The sequence below is a fragment of the Eleutherodactylus coqui genome, chromosome 4 (assembly GCF_035609145.1).
Source record: "Eleutherodactylus coqui strain aEleCoq1 chromosome 4, aEleCoq1.hap1, whole genome shotgun sequence".
In the NCBI taxonomy this organism is placed as follows: domain Eukaryota; kingdom Metazoa; phylum Chordata; class Amphibia; order Anura; family Eleutherodactylidae; genus Eleutherodactylus; species Eleutherodactylus coqui.
Genome location: NC_089840.1, coordinates 136390608 through 136413743, shown reverse-complemented (window position 1 = coordinate 136413743; position 23136 = coordinate 136390608). Strand labels below are relative to the sequence as shown.

At 45.0% G+C, this 23136-nt stretch overlaps 1 protein-coding gene across 1 annotated transcript; it reads left to right on the top strand.

The window, feature by feature from the left end:
- The first annotated feature begins 410 nt into the window (after positions 1-410).
- Positions 411-23136, top strand: NUAK2 (NUAK family kinase 2). Its single transcript, XM_066600169.1, has 7 exons — positions 411-660; positions 9770-9890; positions 13376-13527; positions 13613-13678; positions 17108-17227; positions 20280-20412; positions 20592-23136. Exons 1-7 carry the CDS (start codon positions 511-513, stop codon positions 21551-21553), a joined length of 1704 nt encoding a protein of 567 aa, XP_066456266.1. The 5' UTR covers positions 411-510; the 3' UTR covers positions 21554-23136.

Genomic DNA, 23136 nt, shown 5'->3' with positions numbered 1-23136 from the left:
GACTGTTGCTGCACTCTGTTCGTAAAAAAATGTGCAGATCCGCGCTCCGAGAATCGGCACTTTGCAACTAGTTTATTAACCCATTTACACAACGCGTTTCTTCCGTACATATGGGACTTTTCTGCACTCTGTGACTTTTCCTGCCGCCGCTGACAGTCTGTGATCACAGCTGTTCTCCCCGACTAGTACGAGGCCGCCATACTGCCAGCTCGCCAGGTACGCAGAGCTCTGCGTGGTGCTTTCCTCCTGCCCTCACCTGCCGCTTTTCCCGGAAGGGGCGTAGTAGATACTATAGCTGGAGGAGCAGCAAATCAGCTGGTGGAGGAGGAGGGGCGGAAAGCAGTAGGTGAGGAACGCATCCAATGGGCGACAAGTGGGCGGGGCGGAGGAAAGTACCGGTAGAATGTTGTGTCTCACCTGCAGTTAGTTCTCCGCATACAGAAGGAGGAGCTGCTGCCATCGGCTATCTGTTGTACGGGGCCCCCGGCTGCACGGAGCTCTCTGCCGGGGATGGAGCTGAGGGACGGCGGGCTGCGCCGCCAGGCGGTCAAGAGGCATCTTCACAAGCACAACCTGAAGCACCGCTATGAGTTCCTGGAGACTCTGGGGAAGGGCACGTACGGCACGGTGAAGAGAGCCCGAGACCGGCAGGGCAAGGAGGTAAGAGCCGCCGAGCTGTCTGCGGGAGGCGGGTGTGTGACTGCGGAGGTGCTGCTCTCCGGTGCGGGAGGCGGGTGTGATTGCGGGGCTGGCAGCGCTGCACCCCATGTACGGGGGTCCATCTGTGGGATCCCATGTCTAGCGCCATCTCTCGGGGGCACATGTGACCGCGGATGAGGGTTAGCTGGAGGAACTTTATAGAAAGGTAAACCCCCTGTAAATTACCATGGAAGTCCATCCTGCAGAAGCGGGCAGACTGGCATCAAAGCGTCTGAAGGCCTTCTACCCCCGGCAACTATCATGGAACTAATGGTGGGTTGTACGATTGTTGGATGTGACCGCGTGCGGGGAACGAGCGGCCGGGGTTGGATCGTTAGATAATCGCTGAAACGGGCGACCTACTATTTCTATTAATAGAAGACTTAATTACAAGAAAGAAGGGAAAATGCCGAAATGGGAACAAAAATGTTATTAAACAAGCTTTGCATCCTTAAAGGTGATTATAAAGTCAAACCAGGGTGTCCTATAATAACTACCCCCCCCCCCCCCTCACACACACACAGATAACACAATACAGGGTTGGCATACAGTGACCCAAAACCAGGCAACAATGTATCTGCAGCCTCCCATATAGAAGGTGATATTGAAAGGCCATGGAGTCAATCATTGAGCTCCCCTAGGAGACCCCTGCCGAGCTGAGGGGAGCCGTGTGTCTACAGAGGGGATGGGAAGGAGCCGTTAGGATCAAAACTCCCCGATTGTATATCATCTGTGTCACATGCGTTTACACTGGACAATCACTGGCCCACCCGCTTGTTTCTTTTTCTTCACCTTATCTTGCAGTGTAAGAGGGTCTTTAGAGCAGCAGGTGGTGTGCCGCCGTATTTGTACCACCCTGCCCTTCTCTGGGTCCCGCTGCAGGCAAGAACGCTTCTGGGAAATTGTCTGTTACTTTTGTATTTGGGCCGCTCCACCTGAGTGTTGGCTCCCTTCCACTTTCAGATTCACAGACTTGATTGCACAAGGTTGTTTGTCTGTCTTGTTCCTGTTCTTGAGGAGTTGCAGTACTACTTGGCATTACAATGCATCTTGCCCTTGGGACTTGGCAGACATGTCTTCTCAGTGAAGTCCTTATGACTGGAGGTACTGGCTGGGCTTCCAGTAATGTGATGGTGTGCCGCTGGGACGGCCTCTTGTATTTTGCCCTCTTGGGCTGCGTTCACTTCTATCTAAGTTGATGCAGATTTGTTTGCAGTGGAAAATATCTGATGAATCCATTGTGTTGTAGATCTGCTGCAGATGTCACCCGCTTCATGTGAACACGCTCATGTGACACCAGCCTTATGTTCCCATGCTATGCAAAATCCGAACACTGGATATAAGGCCGGGCTCGCACGACTGTAAGCGTAAAACGTGTATTGTGCAGTGCTTTACTGCGGGGAGCCGGCCTATTGCTGCGTATGGCAGCGATTTGGGACTGCAGATAACAGCGTATCTCACGCATTCTTCCTGGTTTATTTTATTTATTTTTTGTTTAAACTTCCTGCTCTGTCGCTTTGCTACGGCACATATAACTGCCACACGTACGCGGTGGAATTGCATATGTACAACGTTGGTTAGGCACCCATTGAGAACAATGGGCTCCATCGCATGTAATTTGCAGCAAAATAGAAGATGCTGTGGTTTTTTTCGCACGTATTAAGGTCCATTTAGACACGATTATCGCTCAAAAGACATCTTTTGAGCGATAATCACGTGCGTTTACATGACAAGATGATCGCTCAAAATTTGCTCAGACGGCAGTTTGAGTGACAGTTTTGAGCCCTCACTTTACATAAGTGTGTAAATGAAGGCTCACGCTGTATGCAGAGGGTAAGCGGGGCCGCTATCTTCTGTATACAGCTGTTGTCTTCTTGGAGCGCTCAGCTGGTATACCAGCTGAGCGCTCCGAGCGGGGTATGCGGATCACAGCTCGAGCGCTCTCTTCTGCATACTCCTGCTGTGTTCACAGAGCGCACAGCTGGTATACAGCTGAGCGCTCCGAGCGGGGTATGCAGAACACAGCTGGACTGCTGTCGTCTTCATACTCCTGGCTGTGTTCTCCACGCAGGATACCAGCTGAAACAATAGCATTAGTGGTATCCCGCTTAGAACTCAATGCGTGGCACTGACAAGGCTTCTCATTCTCTTTCAGCTTGCTGAAAGTCAACGATGAACGACTTGATGACAAAAACTGCACAACGTTCGTGCAGTTAGACCCAACGATTCTCGTTCAAAAGACGGCATTGAGCGATATCGTTAGGTCTAAATGGGCCTTTATGTACAATCAATGAACTTTCACTGGATCCATTCACCATGTAATATGCAGTGAAATTGCACTCGTGTGAGCCCAGCTTAAGGCTAACGTCACACAGGCGTGTGCGATATCGGGCTGTGATTAACGGCCTGATATCGCACTCGTCAACGTGTTTTGATTGTTTTCCCCGCTGGATGTGAGGCTTTTGTTCTCATATTGCTACTTTGGGGAAGTAGTGATCCTCCGCCATGACTGTCAGCTGGAGGATCGCGGAGTGTCCTCCCACTGTTCTCAGTGGGAGACCTTAAATCACACGCACCTAGCATGTGGTGCGATGCTACTGCCAGCCCCATTTTAAAAAAATAGGCGATACGAGGGCATGTCCAAAGATAGGACTTGCCACGATTTGATCCCCATTCAAAATGTGATCTGGGAAAACATTGTTCGTGTGTAAGACCTCGTTCGAGTCTTGCACGATCTTATCCCCCTTAGGCATTTTGCACGCGGTCATGTTCACGTGGTGGAGTTTTTCGCAGCATATTCTGCATCATAATCCAGGGCTCTGTGCAGCGGTTTTCAGCACGGATCCGCATGTGGAATTTGCCCTATCAATGGGTAAAGGCTACACGTGGAATTCTGAATGGGGAAAATCATGTTTCCCCGTTAAGAAGTGATGCGTAAAAGTGCCTCTAGTGTTGATTTGTTTTCTAGTGTTGGTGTTGTCGCACTCGCTGGGTTACCACTAGCGCCCGGCGATGGTGGATTCAGGGATGGAATTCTTCTCGCACGCTTTTGACTGTTGCACGGTTACGCACAATAGCAGATTGGCTCGCAAACATTTACACTAGTCGGTAATCTCTGGATAAAGGCTCGGCCTCCTTTATGAAGCAAATTCCAGGCTGTGTCCTGGCCTACGGTCACACGCTCTGCTCTTAACCCCTTCTCTGCTGCTGTATTAGATATTGGCTATTGGGTTGAGTGACTCGGCTACCACGTAGATAATGCTTCTCCAGTGTCAACCTTCTTTATTTGCCCTTATGTGTCTCATGCAGTTGTGTCTAGCCTATCATCACAATGACACATCGCCGATCTGGGAGCGGGCCAACTCCTCCTAGCGTGGGCGCAGCACAGTTGCTAAAAATAGCAGGTGTGTATTATTTCTGTTTTTCTTTGGAGTTTTCTTTTTTACACGTGTTTACTCTGCGGCAGGATGAGCTCACAAATTAGGACTGTTTTAGCAACCATGATAACTGGAGCCGCTCGGGGAAACTCCAAGATTTGCTCATTAGAGCTTGTTCACATGAATGTTCGCTCAGCGTATTATGTCCAAATCGCAGTGCATAGAACCTATTGATTTCAATGGGCTCATTCATATGGGCTTATCTTTTTCACACTATGGCACAAAACATGGCATGACCTATCTTGGTGTGTACGCACCGCAGGACTCCATTGAAATCAATGGACATGTGTAAATGCGCACACGTATGCACAAAGTCAATTAGTTTAATGAGTTCAAGATGTGTTCTATCTCTGCGTAAATGTACAGGAAAATAGGGCATACTGTGCGTTGTTTTTTTTTTTCCTATTTGTGCAATTTAATTAACAATCCCGCTGGTCACCTAATGTCTATATCCTGTAATATCGTAGCACTCTAGAAAGACATCTAGTCCCCCTTTATAAACTCCTATGGATTTTGTCATCACCACGTCCTCAGGCAGAGTTCCACAGTCTCACTGCTCTTACAGTAAAGAACCCCTTCTGTGTTGATGAAACCTGCTTTCCTCTAGACGTAGCAGATGCTCTCCTGTTACCGTCGCAGTCCTGGGTATAAACAGATCATGGGAGAGATCCTTGTATTGTCCCCTAATGTATTTATACATAGTTATTTGATCGCTCCTTAGCCGTCTTTTCCAGGGTAAATAATCCCAATTTTGATAGTGCTGTGGGTATTCCAGTCCTCTCATTCTGTTTATTAAAGGGGTTCTGACATGAATAATTTTTTTATGCTTTACCAGCCATTGTTCCCTGGTCTGCCTAATGGACACAGGGAACCCACGATTTAATGGCTGTTAAAGCATAAAAACATGATACTTACCTTGTCTCCTGTTGTTGTTGACATCGGGGGGGGGGGGGGGGTCATCTCCCGGCAGGCGCTGTTCTTCTGCTTCTTCCTCCACGAGCCGCACCGCTCCGGGATCGCGCGCATGCGCAGTGGAGAGGTGCCCTCTGACAGGAGTCAGGACGGGCTGCGTCTCCACTGCGCACGCGCAGAATCTCGGAGTTCAGTCAGGACGGATGGGCCACCGACAGCAAGCACTGCTTGTGACGTGCTTGCTGTGGGCGGCCCGTCCGTTCGCCTCGGAAGTGACTGACGGACAGAGCTGAGCAGGAAGTGGTCATTTTGACCGCTCCTGCGCTGCTTCTACAAGCCACAGAAGAAGATGCCAGACGGAGGGGACATGCCTGGCCATTGGTCCTGGCCAGGCAAGGTGAGAAAAAAAAAAAAAATTTAAAGTGTCAGAACACCTTTAATTTAGTTGCCCTTCTTTGTACCCCATCAATAGTTCTATTTCCCTGCATCCGGTGTGACATTTCCTTTTCGTTCTTGAATACACTTGAAAAGAAAATGTTTAATAAATTTGACATCCCCCCCCCCCCTCCCCCCCTTCCCCAATCATCATCTTCTTCTATGATTCCTCCTGCATTATTTGTTAAAGGGCCAGTGCTCTCAGTGTAAATCCGTTTGCTGCTAATATAACTGAAGATTAGTTTAGGGTTATTTTTGCTCTTTAGCAATCATTCTTTCTGCCTCCTCCTTAGCAATTTTGATCTTTCTATAATATTTAGTTTTTTCCCCTGTATGATTTTAACACTTCTTCGCTGCCTTCTTGTTTTAGTAGTTTAAACGCTTTCTCTTTCGTTTCTTCACATGGGCGTAAGTACACATGACTGAAAATCACTTACACCCACATATTTTGCCTGCACCTTCATGTCTTTATGCGCACAAATATGCAAGAAAGCTGTGTATTTATTACATATTTATTTGTACCAGCCCACTCTCTACAGTGACATATTGTAATATGCAGCAAAATAGGACGTGTGTGTGTGTGTGTGTGTGTGTGTGTGTGTGTGTGTGTGTGTGTGTGTGTGTGTGTGTGTGTGTGTGTGTGTGTGTGTGTGTGTGTGTGTGTGTGTGTGTGTGTGTGTGTGTGTGTGTGTGTGTGTGTGTGTGTGTGTGTGTGTGTGTGTGTGTGTGTGTGTGTGTGTGTGTGTGTGTGTAACAAGACAAAAAAACCTTGAATAAACGTGTTGAAGTCAATGACTTTTATTCACTGCATATTACACTTGCAGAAATTGCTTGCGTGTTCCGCTGTGCAAATACAGTGGTTTAAACGAGCCTTTATATAAACCATTCATGTTACAACCCTATTGATGAGTGCGCCCACTAATCTACTGTAGCTGCCCACAATGGACAGTGTCTCTGCAGGACCCCTTATATGTACTCGCCAATTGATGGGAAGTGTGGATTTCTTGCTCCAGTCCTCACAGAAGCGGTTGCAGAATGAAGAGTATGGATTCCCATTGGAGCATGTTCCGCCATCGAGAGTTATACTCGCACTGTGCCATATATGGTTGGCACCATTAGTATAATGTAAAAGGAAAATGCTTACTGCACTGCTGATACATAGTGGTCTGCTCCCAAATATATCACAACCTATTCCTAAGGCCGGTTTCACAACTTGTGAGGGATACGAACCCCATTCTTTTGAATGGAGTGTCACATGAGCGATGTTTTGCCACATTGCAGTGTGCGAAAAAAATTGCCACATGTCCTATATTTTTGCGTTCCTCATAATTGTTTTCAATTGGATATTAAAGCACCTCGCACGCTATGCGATGTCAGGGTTCTCACAGAAATAATGGGAACCGCTTGCCGATCCTCCGGGGAAAGCCGCGCTGGAGGTTCGCAGCATTACTGAAGTGATGGGAGGTATTTTTACCAGTAAAACGCCTCACGTTGACTAGTGAGATATTGGGCCAATGTGTAGGAAGCCTACGGATGGAAACCGCCAGAAACTAGTAGCAAAATTGTCGTCCATACGGAAAATATTTAATACAAGGCCTACATCTTGTATATAGTCATTGACTGAGTTAGCAATAAGCTTGCTCTTCAGACGGGCTTCTCGGCATCCACGGGCAGTATACTGATGGTTATCACTACTGGGCTACGTAATGAGTCATCATTCAGCTTGCTTATGGTACCTGAGTAGATCAGTTGTGACCAATTTTCCTGGTTACATAAACAAAGCCAGTAACTAAATCATGCGAGTGATGCAACAAATTTTCCACTGCTGCGTCCCCCACCTGAAATAACAAGGCATTTCTTTACCAAGCGTTGTGACAGCCCCTACATGATCCCCCATCCCTAATAAGTCATCTTGGGAACAAGAATCTCCTTCCAACCCCCATGTGACACACATCCTCTTTATCTGTCTTTGGGTCTCTGTTATTTCCGCATTCCTGCTCCTACAATTGATTGAGTTCCTTTTTGTGTTTTGTCTTCTTTGTTCCCCCTCTACGCTTGGCGCGCCTTCTAGGAGCAAATCTTAAAGATTCCCACTGCAGAGTATCTTGCAGAAAGTGAAGGTGCTGCTCCCGGCGCCTGTTATATTCTGCTAGTTAATGCTTGTTGTCAGTGTAAAGAGAACCCATTCGTCAGGTTTATTTCTGTGGTGCCTGACGTTTGGGGTGAGGAATGCTGCTCTGCTTCCTGCTCTATAAAGGTGCTTATTGAAAAGGTAAAAGCAGGGATGGATGTGAGGTGTAAACTCATAAACTTTTCTCCATTAATGTGCTGCTTAATTGAAACGTTTTCCGGCTCTCAAACATATCTTTTGTGCTAAGAGGAGTAAAGCTCCTTTCTTGGCTGCCTGCCACAGTCTCTCCTTCCAGTGCCGTGACCCTTAATATGGGAGCCATAAAGATCAGGTTCTGCCCTACCTGCCAGGTGATTGAAACTCAGAGCTTAAATTCTCTGTGGCTTGTTTTAAAAGGACTGTAAACTTGAAGTACTTTTCATTGGCTGTGCATCACGTATTCCCTCTTATCAACTACTTTGGGATGTGAAGTGCAACTAATGTATGTTGGGGTTGAGAGGGGTATCATCACTCCTTAAAGAGAGCATCTAGAAGGTGTGAGGAGACTTATAAGGAAATTCATGCTCCTCTGGGAAATATATTCAATACCTCTGCAGCGCCACCTATTGGATGGCAGCATTCCTGCAAATCAATGTCCGACCCTTTATACGAGTCTTTAGAACAATGAAAGTCAATCGAGAATCCCTACAGACAGCTGTTTTGGGGGTTTTCCCCCTTATCAGTGTGCAGTAGGATTCTGGTGCCTTTATAAGTCTCTTCACTTACCTCCTAGGTGTCTCTGCACACCACATAGGGGCTCTCGTTAAGGAAAGATGATGCCTCACTAGCCAAGTCAGAATCCTACTGCCCGCTGATGAGGGGCAAAACCCCTAAAACAGCTGTCTGTGTATGGATTCTAGCTTGGTTTTCAATTCCCAATCAGTGTTCTAAAGACCTGTATAAAGGGTCGGACATTGATTTGCAGGAATTCTGCCATCCAATAGGTGGCGCTGCAGAGGTATTGGTCCATCTTCCTTATTTGCATAACTTGTATTACAATCATTAACTGGGAATTTTTTTTTAAGTCTGTTCTATGATCACTATTGAGTATTATGTGCATCCATGCTTGTGTGCAAATAGTTAGTGGTCAGTTTGTAGCATCAGGAGTTGGTTTTTTGTTTTTTTTTGGCCCAACCGGGGATGATATTTGCATGGATATTGTATGAACTCCCCATCATTTTGTGGGTCTCCTTCCAAAAACATACGAAGGGCCAATTCACACGGCTGTATCTTCAGGCCATGTCTATGTATTCTATGGACAACACAAGGCCCCATTAGTCGGTGGTTACCTGGTCAAACTGATGGTCCATACGAACAAAGAAAATTGCTGCATATCCTATTCTTGTCAGTTATGTCTGGGTGCTGTCTGACACAAGTGGTGAGTTCCTTGGGTGCAACTCTTACGGCTGTGTGAATCCGGCCTAATACATAAAAGGTTTGACCCAACAGGACAGCAACTTTACATATGTCTTGTAGAGTCTAAGGATACAGTAGATGGAGGACCCCACCCAGCATGTCCTCCAAGGCTAACTTTACATCTGCGCTAGGTAATCCGTTATGGGAGCAGAAAAACTGAATCCATCTCATAACGGATCAAAATTGTACCGAGCAGACCCCATTGAAGATGAGGGGGTCCGTTCAGTTCCTGCACCTGTCCTGCATGCACAGCTTTGTTTTGTCTGTCATTTCATGCCGGATGTGCACTGCAGGCTCTGAATGGAGCAGATGTGACTAGAACCTAACGGCCAGTTGACATGATGAGCTCCTGATCTTCTGACAGGCCCCGTGTCGGACGCCACAGTGCAGGTGTGAACAGAGCCTAATGGCTGATCACTGACTGAACTGACGTTTGTGTGAGAAAGGTGCTCCAGATGGGACAAATGCTTTCCTTGGCTTCCTGTGAAATGGATCCTAGTGTATGCAAACCTATTGTGAGCCTCATTGGGGATAGAAAATGGCGTAATTATCACACTGCTTATATAGTATATGAATATATTGGTGCTATGTAGGTAATGGATGACACAATCCACAGCTCTATATAATCTCCACTGTTCTAAACTGTGCACTCTGGTAAAACATGCTTCTAAAACCTTCCTGCTTACTCTGTCGTTCCCAGGTGGCAATCAAGTCAATTCGCAAAAACCGTATAAAAAACGAACAAGAAATGCTTCATATTCGACGGGAGACTGAGATTATGAGTTCCCTGTGCCATCCTAATATCATTTCTATATATGAAGGTAAGAAGAACTAAGTGTGAATAAGCCGCCATATATCTGCGCTGCCGGAATAATCCCACGCTGAAGGCAGATGATGAGTAAAGGCCATGTGAGCGAACACAATGTATCTGTGATGATGCTTTGTAAGCCCTGCGGCTTCACGTTGGCTAGAAAGCTTGTTTGTAATTAACACTAATGGAGCACATAAATCCTATGAGTAAGGATCCCTTATGTGCCTCGTATTTATAAAACAGTAAAGACCAACATCCGCACCCACACTGCATCCTGGGCAGCGGCAAGCTGGCACAGGCAGACTGGCTGCAGGGTACAGGGCGCGCTTGGGCATGTGTGCTGCATCATCACCTCCCAACAGAAGGCAAGGTCTGTCTTGGGGAAGAAAGTGAAGGCTACATCTGACTATATGAGTCAAACTGATGAGCGGCAGCCAAGATTACTCATAGGGACTCTTGCTCTGTAAATGGGACTTTTACACAATGACGTTACTGCAGCGTGCTGGAAAGCGAAAATATAGTAATATTTAGTTGTAAAACATATAGCATGCCCATGTTTCTGAAACCTGGGGCTCCTTTACACAAAAGTGTGGTGATGGAGTATTACGCGCATGGAACATGCTGACCAATCTGCCATAGGCTCCTATGTTGTCGAACACACATTGTGCACAATACAGATTGCAGCATGTTCTATCTGGTCGCACATGTTCATGTCATGTGCATGGCGATCGGTGGCACACAATGTCATTGCATACTTGCTGCACTACTGTCTCATGCAGGCAGCGAAATACGCTCATATGAAGCGGCCCCTGGGTATGGTGACTGAGGTTTGCTATGACAGATGTCAACACTTCATATAACAGCACTCCTGTCTTAAAGGGGTTTTCAGTTAAAACTTTTGTGAAAACTGCTTTGCTGTCTCAAAAACATCAGCTGCTCCTGGTCTTACCTGTGACGTAACGTTTTACAGGCTGCAGTCAGCCTGTGCCGTTCGTAAATGGGGGCTGCTGCAGCCAATGATCGTTGCTGAGCCCTCAGCTGCAGCAGCCTGTTTATTGAACAGCGCTGGCAGCAGCCTGTAAAAGTTTAGCCAGCAAGGAGACTTGGGGCTGCCAGCGGGGGACTTGTAGAAATGTTTAAAAGGGGTCGTCGGTTAGTTTCTATCTGATAATTGCCATTTCATTATTCCCTGTGCTTTAGTACAATTTTGAAAGGTTGACTTCACATGACTGTTGTGGATCTTGAGGTGCTACAGATAACGACACCCTAGATCATCAATCTAAAATGAACTTGTGCAGGTTTTTATTGCCTTGCTGTACTTGGAACGAAAGTGCAGAGGGTTGTAAAGAAAGGACAGCTGCTTATCTGGAAGATAACATGGCTATAAAGTTATAAAGCAGATCCACCACCTGTGGCAGTGACTTTACTGGAAATGGACTGTCATTTTCTAGCCTTTGTATTCTTAAAGGCTCCTACAAGTGATGGACTTGAATGGTAAAGAGCTTATAGATCCTTATACTGGTATACAGATTATATATACGTTTCTAATAGTTCTAAGTCACATACTCTAGGCAATAGTGTTCTGATAACTGAGCCACCAATGACGGCGGATAATTTAGATACCCTGCCTGGCCGTGGAGTTGTGGGCCAAGCCTCTGACTCTTCAATTTTCTAAGGGTCTGACTCTACAGCCCTGGAGGTAACCTACACTGGATTATTGATTTATGCAAAGTTTATTGAAAGTTTTAGGTATGCTTTTACTTTAATAGAGTTTTCCTGTTCTAGTAGTTCTGAGCGGAGTGCAGCATGCCCGCTGCCCAGTGCCGCCTTCTTCTGGTCTGTAGAGGAGTGTTACTACTGAGCATGTGCAGATAGTGCAGCACAGATTCAGCTAAACTAAAGGCCTTGAAGAAGCAGCAAAATGGATTTAATGTCACGGAATGCATCACAAGCATGTAAAAGCCTGCAGATTTTAATACAGAATTGGAAATAGCTGGAAACCTGCCTGCAGTTCTGCATCAAAATCTGCAGAGTTTCATGTGGAATTCCACAGTTGCAGATTTGACTGCGTCCTGCAGAGTGATTCAGTCGTATTTGAAAGGTCCCTAAGGATGCTTGGCCTAATGGAGAGGAAAGGCAATAACTGATTGTTCTATTGTGGTTTCCACATCCTACTTATCAATGTCCGATGACTGGGGGCTTAGATAAATGGCACTTTTTATTTATAGGAAACTTCAAAACTTTCCTGAATTCCTATGGATTCCCTGTCTGCAGACTTGTCTCTTGCTGTACGAAATACCAAATTTGATTTCCCTGCTGTGTCCCTCACTTAATACAAGAGGACTTTCCTTCTTAAGGCTGGCTGTACACGCACGAGGTGTCATTGCGAGATCCGTGGCGATAAATCGCACTCTGAGCCCGCATGACACGCTTTCCATAGGATAACTATAGAAAGCGCAGCCTATTGCATATGAGCAGAAAATCATAGTGATTTTTTGCTCACGTGATTAAAATCGTGGCATGCCACGATACTCCGCGGTGTGCCTATCATTATAGGCTCATCATGGAGACATTTTTAGTGCTCCCCCCTCCTCCCCTGTGGCGGAATATCGCTAGCAATATTCAGTCGCGGACAGGGGGCCTAACTGGATGGAAATTGGGGAGGATGAAATTTCCTCACCTACAAGTGTGAACCTGCATTTAATGAATGTGCGCTTTAAAATGTGGGCATGCCAATAGGTATAGCGGAGCCTGAGATATCAGATTACTGTATATGCGGGAGCTAAAGGAACAGTTTGGATGACATGAAAGCAATAATGTATCTATTTGTCATTGGATATGTTTGCGGAGGTGACGCATGCTGGGGTGTAAGATGCTTACTACAGACAGTCCCCATTAATGAGGATGTTATTTTTGTAGCATCACTAGCTAAAGGTAGATGCATAACAATGTATACTATATTAAGGGGCTGCGTGTTATTGGAACAAGCTGTACATAACGTATAGTATAGAGAACTGTTATGCCTTGAAGTCCTACTACAAGGGTTGCCCTTTGTCTGTTCAGACACCTGTGATTAGCATATTATCACTTGGGATGGTGTTAAACTATTACATGTGATCGCACACCCATATTAAGTACATCCACCTTTCCTCCGTTGTTTTTTCCAAGCTTGTTATTGGGAAATCAAGAGAAATCACACCCTGAACTTTAGGTTCTTTATGGAGGCTCACGTGTATCTGCTCCACCCTCTTCTGTCTGCTGCCTCTTAGAATATTAGATGGGTGTTGGTGCTCTTCTATAAAGTGTCGGGACCTATGTCAGAGGTAATCCTAAAATACTGCAAGGGTCAGAGAAATCAGATATTTGGGTGGTTAGAAAAATTCTAGTAAAGGGCTAAAGGATCCCACAGATATAATAAGCAGTGATTGTTAATGGGAGATTCTATACAAACTCCCCCCAGTTAATCATTTTAACACATGTTTTCTCTTGTTACAGTATTTGAGAACAGTAGCAAAATCGTCATTGTGATGGAGTACGCAAGCCAAGGTGACCTGTACGATTATATCAGTGAGCGGCAGCGGCTCAGTGAACAGGAGGCCAGACGATTCTTTAGGCAGATTGTATTGGCTGTTCAGTACTGTCATGAGGTAGGCTTATGTCTTAGATCACACATTAAATATGTTGCTGCTTTTTTATTTCATCACAAATGTGCTAATCTGTATGTCCTTCCAGAATGGCGTTGTGCATCGGGATCTCAAGCTTGAAAACATTCTTCTGGATGAAGACAAAAATGTGAAGGTGAGCATGGGCTATAGCATCTCATTAACCATGGTTAGGTAGAGAACACTGGCTCAGTGGTGATCCCTGCGCTGCAAGCCTGCAATACTACCAACTGAGCCTCCATGCTGTCCGCAATGTGTGTGAATCGGCAATTTAAAGGCCATGTACATCCTTTAGGCCTCATGTCCACGGGGAAAATCAGGCCCGCTCCGGATTCTCCATGGAGAATCTGCAGCGGGTCCCTCCTGCCCCGCGGACATGAGCGCTGAAAATAAGAATAAACTTACCTCCCACCCGCTCCGTTTCTTCTCTTCGCCGCGGCGTCATCTTCTCTGCGTCACGGCCGGATCTTCTTTCTTCGGCTCGGCGGATGCGCAGGATGACGTCGGTGACGTGCCCCGCGCATGCGCCGGCCCGAAGAAAAAAGATCCGGCCGCGACGGAGAGAAGATGACGCCGCGGCTAAGAGAAGAAACGGAGCGGGTGAGTAAAATCCTATTTTTTTTTTTTGTCTCCCGCGGATCCGGATGGCTTCCATACGCTTCAATAGAAGCCCGCGGGAGCCGTCCCCGCGGGAGACCCGCACGAAAATGGAGCATGGTCCAGATTTTTCCATGCTCCATTTTTTTAAAATCCCTTTTATTGACGATCCGCGGGTATTTATCTACCTGCGGGTGGTCAATGCATCCCTATGGGGTGCGGATCCGCGGGCAGGAGAAGAGTTAAAATCTGCTGCGGATTTTAATTCTTATTTTGCCCGTGGACATGAGCCCTAAGGGGATTTTTTTTTTTCCGCTTAAATGCATGTATTTTTGTCTGCCAGTCATTGTTGGTCATTAATAAGTGTTTTCTTTAAAAAAAAATACAAAAAACCCTGCACTGTTTGATTTCTGCAATGTCTACATATCGCTGTATATAGGCACTGTGGGTATGGTCAGCTTCACACGAGCATATGTGTATTTGCACATGCATAAGCACAACTTTTTTTTTTCTTTTGGAATCAACGTTGCTTTTCTGCATGGTTCTGCATATATTTTGCATGCGCAAGGTGTGTGCATTTGCGTGTGCAAAAAAATATGCACCGAAGCTCCAGCCATTGAAATGGATAATTGGCCTAATTAGTTTAAGATGTGTGATACACGTGTTCTTTACCTGTGTAATTACAATCTCCCAGCATATTGTGCATGCATTTTCGCATCCCCATTGAAGTCTATGGGGACTTTTGGTGTGCAGATGAGCTGGAAAACAGAGCATGCTGCTTTTTTGTGTGTGACCGTAATATGCAGGAAATGCACACATGTGCAGCTGGCCTTGGAGTGCTTTCACATATAGCAGAATAAGCTACACCACTTGTTGTGGATCTTGACACAGATTCACAGCAGACTTCATCCCTTCACTTTAAAGTGTAAAGTCTTCTGCGAATCCATGTTGAAATCAACTGATCTGTTGGTGAGGCTTCAAGAAAAGCGATAGAGCTGACACCTAAGCATCAGTCCAGCCTTACTGATTTCCTGTTGAGACTCGGACTGCAGTATTTATGTACAGTGATATGTAGAAGCTGCAGAAGACAAACAATGCAACATTTTTAATTAAACCTCCATTACAAGAACTGTCAGTCCAAAATACATGCATATAGGTGAGAGAATCTGTCCCCAAAGATGTCCATAGTCCAGTGATTTTCTGTTGAATCGGGTGAATTATAGTGGCTTGCTATGGAGTTCACCGCATTCTTGTGTTACTTATAGGTGAGTATTTAATGCTTGACAGAAGCTGACTGCTGTACTGTTAAGTGTGGCGGGGAAGGAGTGCAGACAAAGCAGTCACTACCTAATCTCATATCTCCACTTCTTCTAAGTACCTCCTGTGTGATTATTAACAGAACTCGCATACCTTAGCTGTTGGGTCTTCTTTATACAGTATAGAAGCATTGGTCTAGTGACTTGGTACACCATCGGTCTGTGATCTGGGAGGTCCAACTGTTGGCACTTGGTGGTTACCACACAGTGACGCTCACTTACCTGCAGCTACATTGTAAAGTCAGGCCAGCTGGCTCTGGAGTGAGGCTGGTTTCAGACAGTCTACTATTTAGCTGCTTGGACTGTCCAAGCGCTGAAATTATTGTACTAGCCATTAACGCTTTAATGAGGAAGCCCCTTTAAATTTTTACATGCAAAACAAAATTTCCTTATTAAAAGGACTTTAAACCTTCTATATAGGGATCATTCACATGGTTTACTGTGTATTGAAGATTGCAGTATGCTCTTGCAGCCATAGAGGATTAAAAGGACAGCTAATCACTCACGCATGTGCAGAACAGCTAGACATATCTTAATGCACTTGCTTTGATGTGAGATCTCCGCTTCATCACCACATTGTCAAATGTCGCTGAAGTAAGAACTACTCCCATAGGGAAGCATTATGAACAAAGCCTCACTGGATCTGCTGAGAAATTGGCTTCACACTGGGAATTCCCTTCTAGAACTAGTCAGTTTATCTCTCCAACTCTGATAATGCACCAAGGTCATTGATTTCCCGGAGCATGGAGTTCAGCTGCTCCCCTTGTAGAAGAGTGACTACTGGTTCTCTGGGCCTACAGCTTGGCAGGATTCAGGCACTTGTAATGAAATGATTGTATTTCTGCAGGAATGGGGATTAAGGCCTCATGTCCACTAACAAAATTGAATTGCGGATTCCGTGGGTGGAATCCACATTCAATCTTGCCCATAGGGAATAATTGGCCATCCGTAGTCAATTAAATTGAATTTTGCACCCGCGGATGGCATTTAAATCTTTATTTTTTTTTTTTTGCGTTTTTCACGGGCAGGAAAAAAAAACTCAGCATGCTCCATTTTGCCTCGAATTCCACGCAGATCGGTCACATTGCTATGTATAGGTGGGGATATCCGCATGCAAAAAAATACCATTTAAAGCAAATCTGCAGCAGATTCTGCGCGGATTGTATTTTTCTAGTGAACATGAGGCCTTAGCCTACTGCAACTTATTTTTAAGTGGCGGATGTAAAAAAAAAATACTGATATATTAAGTAGGGACGTCCTTCTTTTTTTTTTTTTTCCTCTCCCCACTTTAGTTTATAAGTCGGCCAGTGCTTCTCACAGCGCGTGGAAGTGTGAATTGTCTCCATGGTGGCAAGTGCCTAGTTCTTTAACCAAAATGCAGCACTTTTTAAATGAACTTGTTTGTGCCGTTTGTGGACTTTATCCTCTAGCGAGAAACCTGTTCCATGTTGGCAGTGATCCAGTATAGCTATGCAAACATGGGAGGGAGGGGAGCGAGAATGTTCCTCTTTCATTTACATACAGGATCCTGAACATTTGATCTCCTCTTCCTGCTCAGCAGCGTTCTTTAACCTTTTCTTCCTCGTTCATTTAATGCTGTAAGTCTAGATGCCTCATTTTAAAAGTCTGATCATAAATTGTTTTGTTTTTAGATTGCAGATTTTGGCCTTTCCAACATCTACCAATCGGACAGCTATCTTCAGACCTACTGTGGTAGCCCACTCTATGCATCTCCAGAGATAGTCAATGGCAGGCCATATATAGGACCAGAGGTGAGAATATATTTTTCTGCATTATATACAGACGCATGCCATTTTCGTAATGGTGTTTCCATACCAAATAGTCACTTGGCAGCTTGCATGGAGTGTTTGTTCTGCATGTTTTTCCCCCCCAGTATTTCCATACACAAAAACATAAGTTAATAGAGTTCCTCCTATGCATTAGTATGTGTATTGGGGTCAGTGATTGATTATCTCTGTACAGCACTGCGGAATGTAACTTTCCTGTAGCATGCAGTAGGTCCAGTTTTTTTTTATTTATTTATTTTTTTTTGGCTAATTCATCTTTTGTGACTGGACTGAAGCCATAAGATCTCGATGCAAACACAGAGCACATACACGTTTGAACTTGAGGTGGCCATACACACTAGCTGACAGCCGACCAATATTTTTCAGGGCTGGCTCACCATAAAATGTGTATGGGGCCAAATGAGCTTTCAACTGACTGTTAGGCTCCCTCACACATGGCGTTTTGTACAGCGTTTAGCTCTGCCTTTTCAGCCCAGTGCTAAACGCTGTACAACACTCCCATTCATTTCAATGGGGCTGCTCACACAGGGCTGAAAACGCAGCGACTTCCAATGCTGCGCTTTGACAGCGATGCATGTTCTATCTTTGGGGCGTTTTCAGCCCTGCGTCACCCATTGAAATGAATGGGCAGCGGTTTTAGCACTGCTGAAAATGCTGCAACACTTGGTGCCGCGTTTTTGGCAGCGTTAACCGCTCGCCGATTTTCAGGGTGAGGGCTTGCAATAGAAGCCCTACCCCGAAAATCAGTCCCAGCTAGGTAGAGAGAAAAAAAGGAAGTAATACTCACCTAGCCACTGTGGTCCGGGTCGCCGCCGCTGGTCTCTGCCGCTCATCCGGGCTTCTCCAACACTCCCAAGTCTATTGCCGTAGGCCAGGTTTGAGAACCTCGCCTCCAGCAATAGTGCTGTGACTGGTTATCGGCGCGTTCGATGTCCAATTACAGCCCTTGATTGACTCTCAGCCAATCAGCGCCGGCAAGCTCTGATTGGCTGAGACAGTCAATGAAGGGCTGTGATTGGTTGTCGGCGCTTGCTCAATGCCCAATCACAGCACTCTATTGCTGGAGGCGGGGTTCTCAAACCTGGCCTACGGCAATAGACTTGTTAGTGCAGAGAAAGCCCGGATCAGTGGCAGAGACCAGCGGTCGCGACCCGGACTGCAGCAGCTAGGTGAGTATCGCTCTTTTTTTTTTTTTTTTTTTTTTTTTTTTTTACAGCATCCTTGGCTGCCAAAACGCTGGCATAAAGTATGCCAGCGCGGCTGAAACCGGGCGGAATCTGCAATAAACGCACCGTTGAAAAACACTGCGTTTCTGCAAATGCCCTGTGTGAGGGAGGCTTTAAGGTGTTTGGCCACCTTTTTATAGGTCTCTACTGTTGCAAGCCAACAGTTCTAGTTACTGAATCATTTTCAATGAGACCTGATGGCTGCTAAATTACAGATTATGAATTTAAAAGTTTGTATAGGAGATTGATTCTATAAGGCTAGGGATCCTTTGAGAAGAAAGCAGAAAGTCTGCTTCAGGAAGTATCCTTTAATCTGAAGAGTTGCCTAATTTTCTTATCTCTGCTTAAGGCACCTTTACATGGGGCAATTTCGGAGATGGTCATCCTCTCTACACAGCCGCTGACAGGGCACTGAGTGAGAAATTGCTCATTAGACTCTTCATTTCAGTGAGTTGAAGCAAAGCGACTAGTGACTTCTCACTCAGTGTAAAAAGTCAGCTAGTCTTTGGCCAATGTGAATGGAGGTGGCTGGAGGAAACCTCCAGCACACTTCACCTTCATTCACTTGACTATCTCTGATGTGAAAGCACAAGAGCTAGTCATTGGGGAAGACTGTTGGGTGCTTATGCGCCTAACAGTTGTACTATATAAATGTACCTTAGAGCTTGTACCAAGACTTGAGTTTTTCCCTATCCACGGGGAATAACTTACTTATTGGTCGGCTCTTGCCTCTGAGACCCCTGCTGATCTCAAGAGCAGGAATCTTGTATCCACCTCTGTTTAGAAATCTGTCTAGAGCTTGATGTATGACCATTGCCTCAAAGGGAGCTTATAACTTTTGGTGCTGTTGGACGAGGTTATGGGGAGCAAGGAATGTAATAGTACATCCACCCCCACCCCCCCTTCCTCTTTTCCGGATTGCAGTGCAGGAACAAATCGCAGTGTCACCCATTGTTTTCAATATGACAGGAAAAAGCATTGCACGCCATGTGATGCAAGATTTCCAACTGAAAACTATGGGAAATTCTTTCCGAACCTTCGATGTGGTTGAAAGCCGGTCTGGAGGACTGCTACCTTACTGAAGTGATGGAAGGCCTTTTTTTGACAGGAACTTCTCACATCTGTGGGTAAATCGTGTGTAGGTAGACTAATGTGGGATTTGGCAACACCAGAAGCAAAGACTGAACAGACTGATTTTTGCAAATTCTAGAGATGAGCGAACCTACTCATTTCGAGTAAATGCTCGATCGAGCACCGCAATTTTCGAGTACTTCCATACTCGGGTGAAAAGATTCGGGGGGGCGCCGGGGGGTGGGGGGAGGTGTGGCGGAGCAGGGGGTAGCAGCGGGGAACAGGGGGAGCCCCCTCTCTCCCTCTCCCCCCGACTCCCCACTGCAACCCCCCACTCACCCACGGCGCCCCCCCGAATCTTTTCGCCTGAATACGGAAGTACTCGAAAATCGCGGCGCTCAGACGAAAAAGGGGTGTGCCCGAGTAGGTTCGCTCATCTCTAGCAAATTCCTATCATGGGGAGGAAAATTTAAATATCAAACTTTTTTTTAAATTTTTATTTTATATTGGTCTGCTTCCTTGAAGGCGCTCGACCCTTGTTTTATACCGTAGACGTTAATTGGAATTATTGATCTCTTGAATTATCAAGAGGATTCTAGAAAAATATATAAGTTATGTGATATGGCACCTCTCACGTCCTCATGATGCTGGATTAAAACTTGTATACTCTATTGAAATACCAGTGTTGGCTAGTAAATAACATGTGTCGTATCTTCTAGGTTGATAGCTGGTCCCTAGGAGTTCTGCTGTACATTCTGGTTCATGGTTGCATGCCCTTTGATGGGCAGGACTACAAGAAGCTAGTGACTCAGATCAGCTGTGGTGCTTATAAAGAGCCAAGCCAACCCTCTGGTAAGTATCCTGAGCTTTCTGTTGCTTGGAGTCCCATCTCCCATACCTTAGCTTGTTTGCAAATTATACCAACCGGCTCAGGAACTCCTACTTACAAATATTGTGGTATTTATTTTTTAGGTGTTTCTCTTGTTTGCCTTTTCCTGTTTCCCACTAATAACCTGCCCTTCTGTTTGCAGATGCATGTGGACTTATTCGATGGCTTCTAATGGTAAACCCTGAGAGACGGGCCAGCCTGACTGATGTAGCCTCTCACTGGTGGGTGAACTGGGGTTATCAACAGCCACTTAGTGAACCAGAACCTACCAAAGCCTCACCATTATCAGCTGTTGGTGGATGGTTTCGCAAATCCTCCCGTCCTTTGTGGGATAATGGCTCTAAGATGCGCTCGTTTTTACGCCAACATCTTCCAGGAGCAACAGTTACACGCCAACGTTCACTGAAACGATCCAAGAGAGAAAATATTTGTCAAGTGATGGCACCTCAGGACTCAGAGGAAAAGCCCCCTACTGTGCCACCTGCTCCTAAAAAAGGTATTTTAAAGAAGCCCCAGCAGCGAGAGTCTGGCTACTACTCTTCTACTGAGCACAATGAAGGCTTAACGGGTGAAAACGATGCACTTTCATCTCCGGTATTTACTGTGCCAACAAGTATGGAAGCTTCCACTACTGGAACCAATGGACAACAAGAGCCACCTACCAGTGTAGCTAGGAAAGGAATTCTCAAGCGCAATGGAAGGTTCTCTTCTGCTGGAGCAGCGCCTGAGTTGTCTTTTGATGCTGTAGACTGTTCTTTAAGAAATGAAAAGTTACCCAAGGGCATGCTAGTTCATGACAAACTACAGTCTGCAATTAGCCAAGAAAGTATACTTTCAACAGAGTCTTTTGAGTTACTAGACTTTCCCACTCGATACAGAGAGCATCCAAGAGTTAAAACTAGACATATGAGGGCCAGTGTCTCTGCTGAAGATCTTCTGAAACTAGACACAGATGAAGATCCTGATAAGGATGCTCCTAGACTTTGGGATATGGGGTGCTATCGGGCACGGATAGCAGAGAGCTGTCTGTCTTTAGGTGTAGCAGAAGAAGAAGCGATGCAGATTTACAGGACTGTTATGCTCATTGGTCGAAAGCTGAGCTAAGCTACCTTCTGTCTATGCTTGCTACAATAAGGAGACTTTTGAAGTAAAAAGTTACGTGAGACTTTCAATGTTGCCCGACACATGATTTAAGAATGTCAAAATCTGATAACAATGTCAGGATAGAATCAAAGTTTTGCGAAGGAGTATGAAGTACTTTTAAAAAAAAAGAGAGGAAAAAAAAAGTTAAGAGCTGCATGTGGCAACTATGGTGACATCCAACTTTTTTGCACTGAATCAGGGCATGTGATGTGCTGCATAATTCAGGTTAATCCCTTTACAAGCTGCTGCCTTTTGTGTGCTTACAATACAAGCGACATATTGTATTTGTATATTTAATTGTGCGGGCACACCTTTGTATATACTACTTCTGCTGTGTTCTACAAAATGGTTATGTGGATGAGTGACTTGAATTTTCTTCAATGGTTCAGTTGAAACTTCCCCTTCTACTTGATGTTATAATGTAATACCCCAGTCTACATGAAAGTACAAGGCAAAGGGGAAAAAAACTGATTTGATGGATTAAGCTCTGCGACTAAAATAAACTTCATAGCACTAAAAGCAGAAAGATTGGGAATATAATTTAGTCCATCAACTTCTGGAGAGAAGGTTTTATTTGCACATTGTGGGCAGTAATCCAGTGCAAACGTTTTTTATGTAAACTGGAATGTGTGTTGATGCTGTTTTCATAGCCGTGTGCACACAGATGACCTTGAGACTTGGTACGGATATCTGTAATATATATTTTTTTTAAGTGATTGGAGAGAAAAAAACACTGACTGGGTCTCACGGCATAAACTCAATTTGGCATTTTTTTGTATGACCAAAATATGCTTTTTTTTTGCCCGTACCAACAAGCGTGTGTGCAAATGCACTACATTTGCTTACAGAAATGCAAAAAAATCGTGTTGGTTATTTTTTTTTGCGCACAATCACACGTGAAATACGCTCATATAAATGAAGCCATTGAAATCAATGGGTTCTATACATTGTGTATTACACGTGCAAATATGCTTGTATGAATGATCCCATAACCCTGATTAGTAATCAAATTATAAAAGCGCCAGGAGTAAAAACTAAACCCAACTTTTTTGCCTTTTTTATCTTAATATTTACCAAAAAAAAGCAAGAATTATTTTTCATCTGGTCATTGAGCTTCTCTCTGCGGGAAACGCATCTTCCCCCTTCAGCAGTGTGGAATTGGAGAGACTTTGTGAGAGGGAGTTGACAAACAAGCTGCGCTCCTTATTGTTACTGGAGAGGAACAATGGGCCCCTTTTACATCACTTCACAGGAAATCCATTCTTCTACCTTTTCTTAGATAAAATTGAGTATTGGATTGCAGCTTAAGTGGTTATAATATTTGGGGAGTGTTTTTCCTCTTGACCTGCATTTTGATCCTTGTCTAAAAGTGATACGGTAAAGTGGATCTCACACGTGATATAAAAGGGGTCTTTTACTGAAAGGTTTTGGATGGGTGCATGATATAAGGGGGAAGAATTTCAGAGACATTGTTGTCTTTTGGTATTTTTTTTCCTTATTTTGGTCCAGATATTTTCAGCAAATTAAACCAAAATTAAATAACA

What these genes read in the sequence shown, in the direction of transcription:
- NUAK2 (XM_066600169.1), top strand. Translation starts at nt 511, where the DNA reads ATGGAGCTGAGGGACGGCGGGCTGCGCCGCCAGGCGGTCAAGAGGCAT. An exon ending in CTGTTCAGTACTGTCATGAG is followed by an intron (nt 13,528 to 13,612) that starts GTAGGCTTATGT and finishes ATGTCCTTCCAG; the next exon opens with AATGGCGTTGTGCATCGGGA. An exon ending in AGAGCCAAGCCAACCCTCTG is followed by an intron (nt 20,413 to 20,591) that starts GTAAGTATCCTG and finishes TTCTGTTTGCAG; the next exon opens with ATGCATGTGGACTTATTCGA.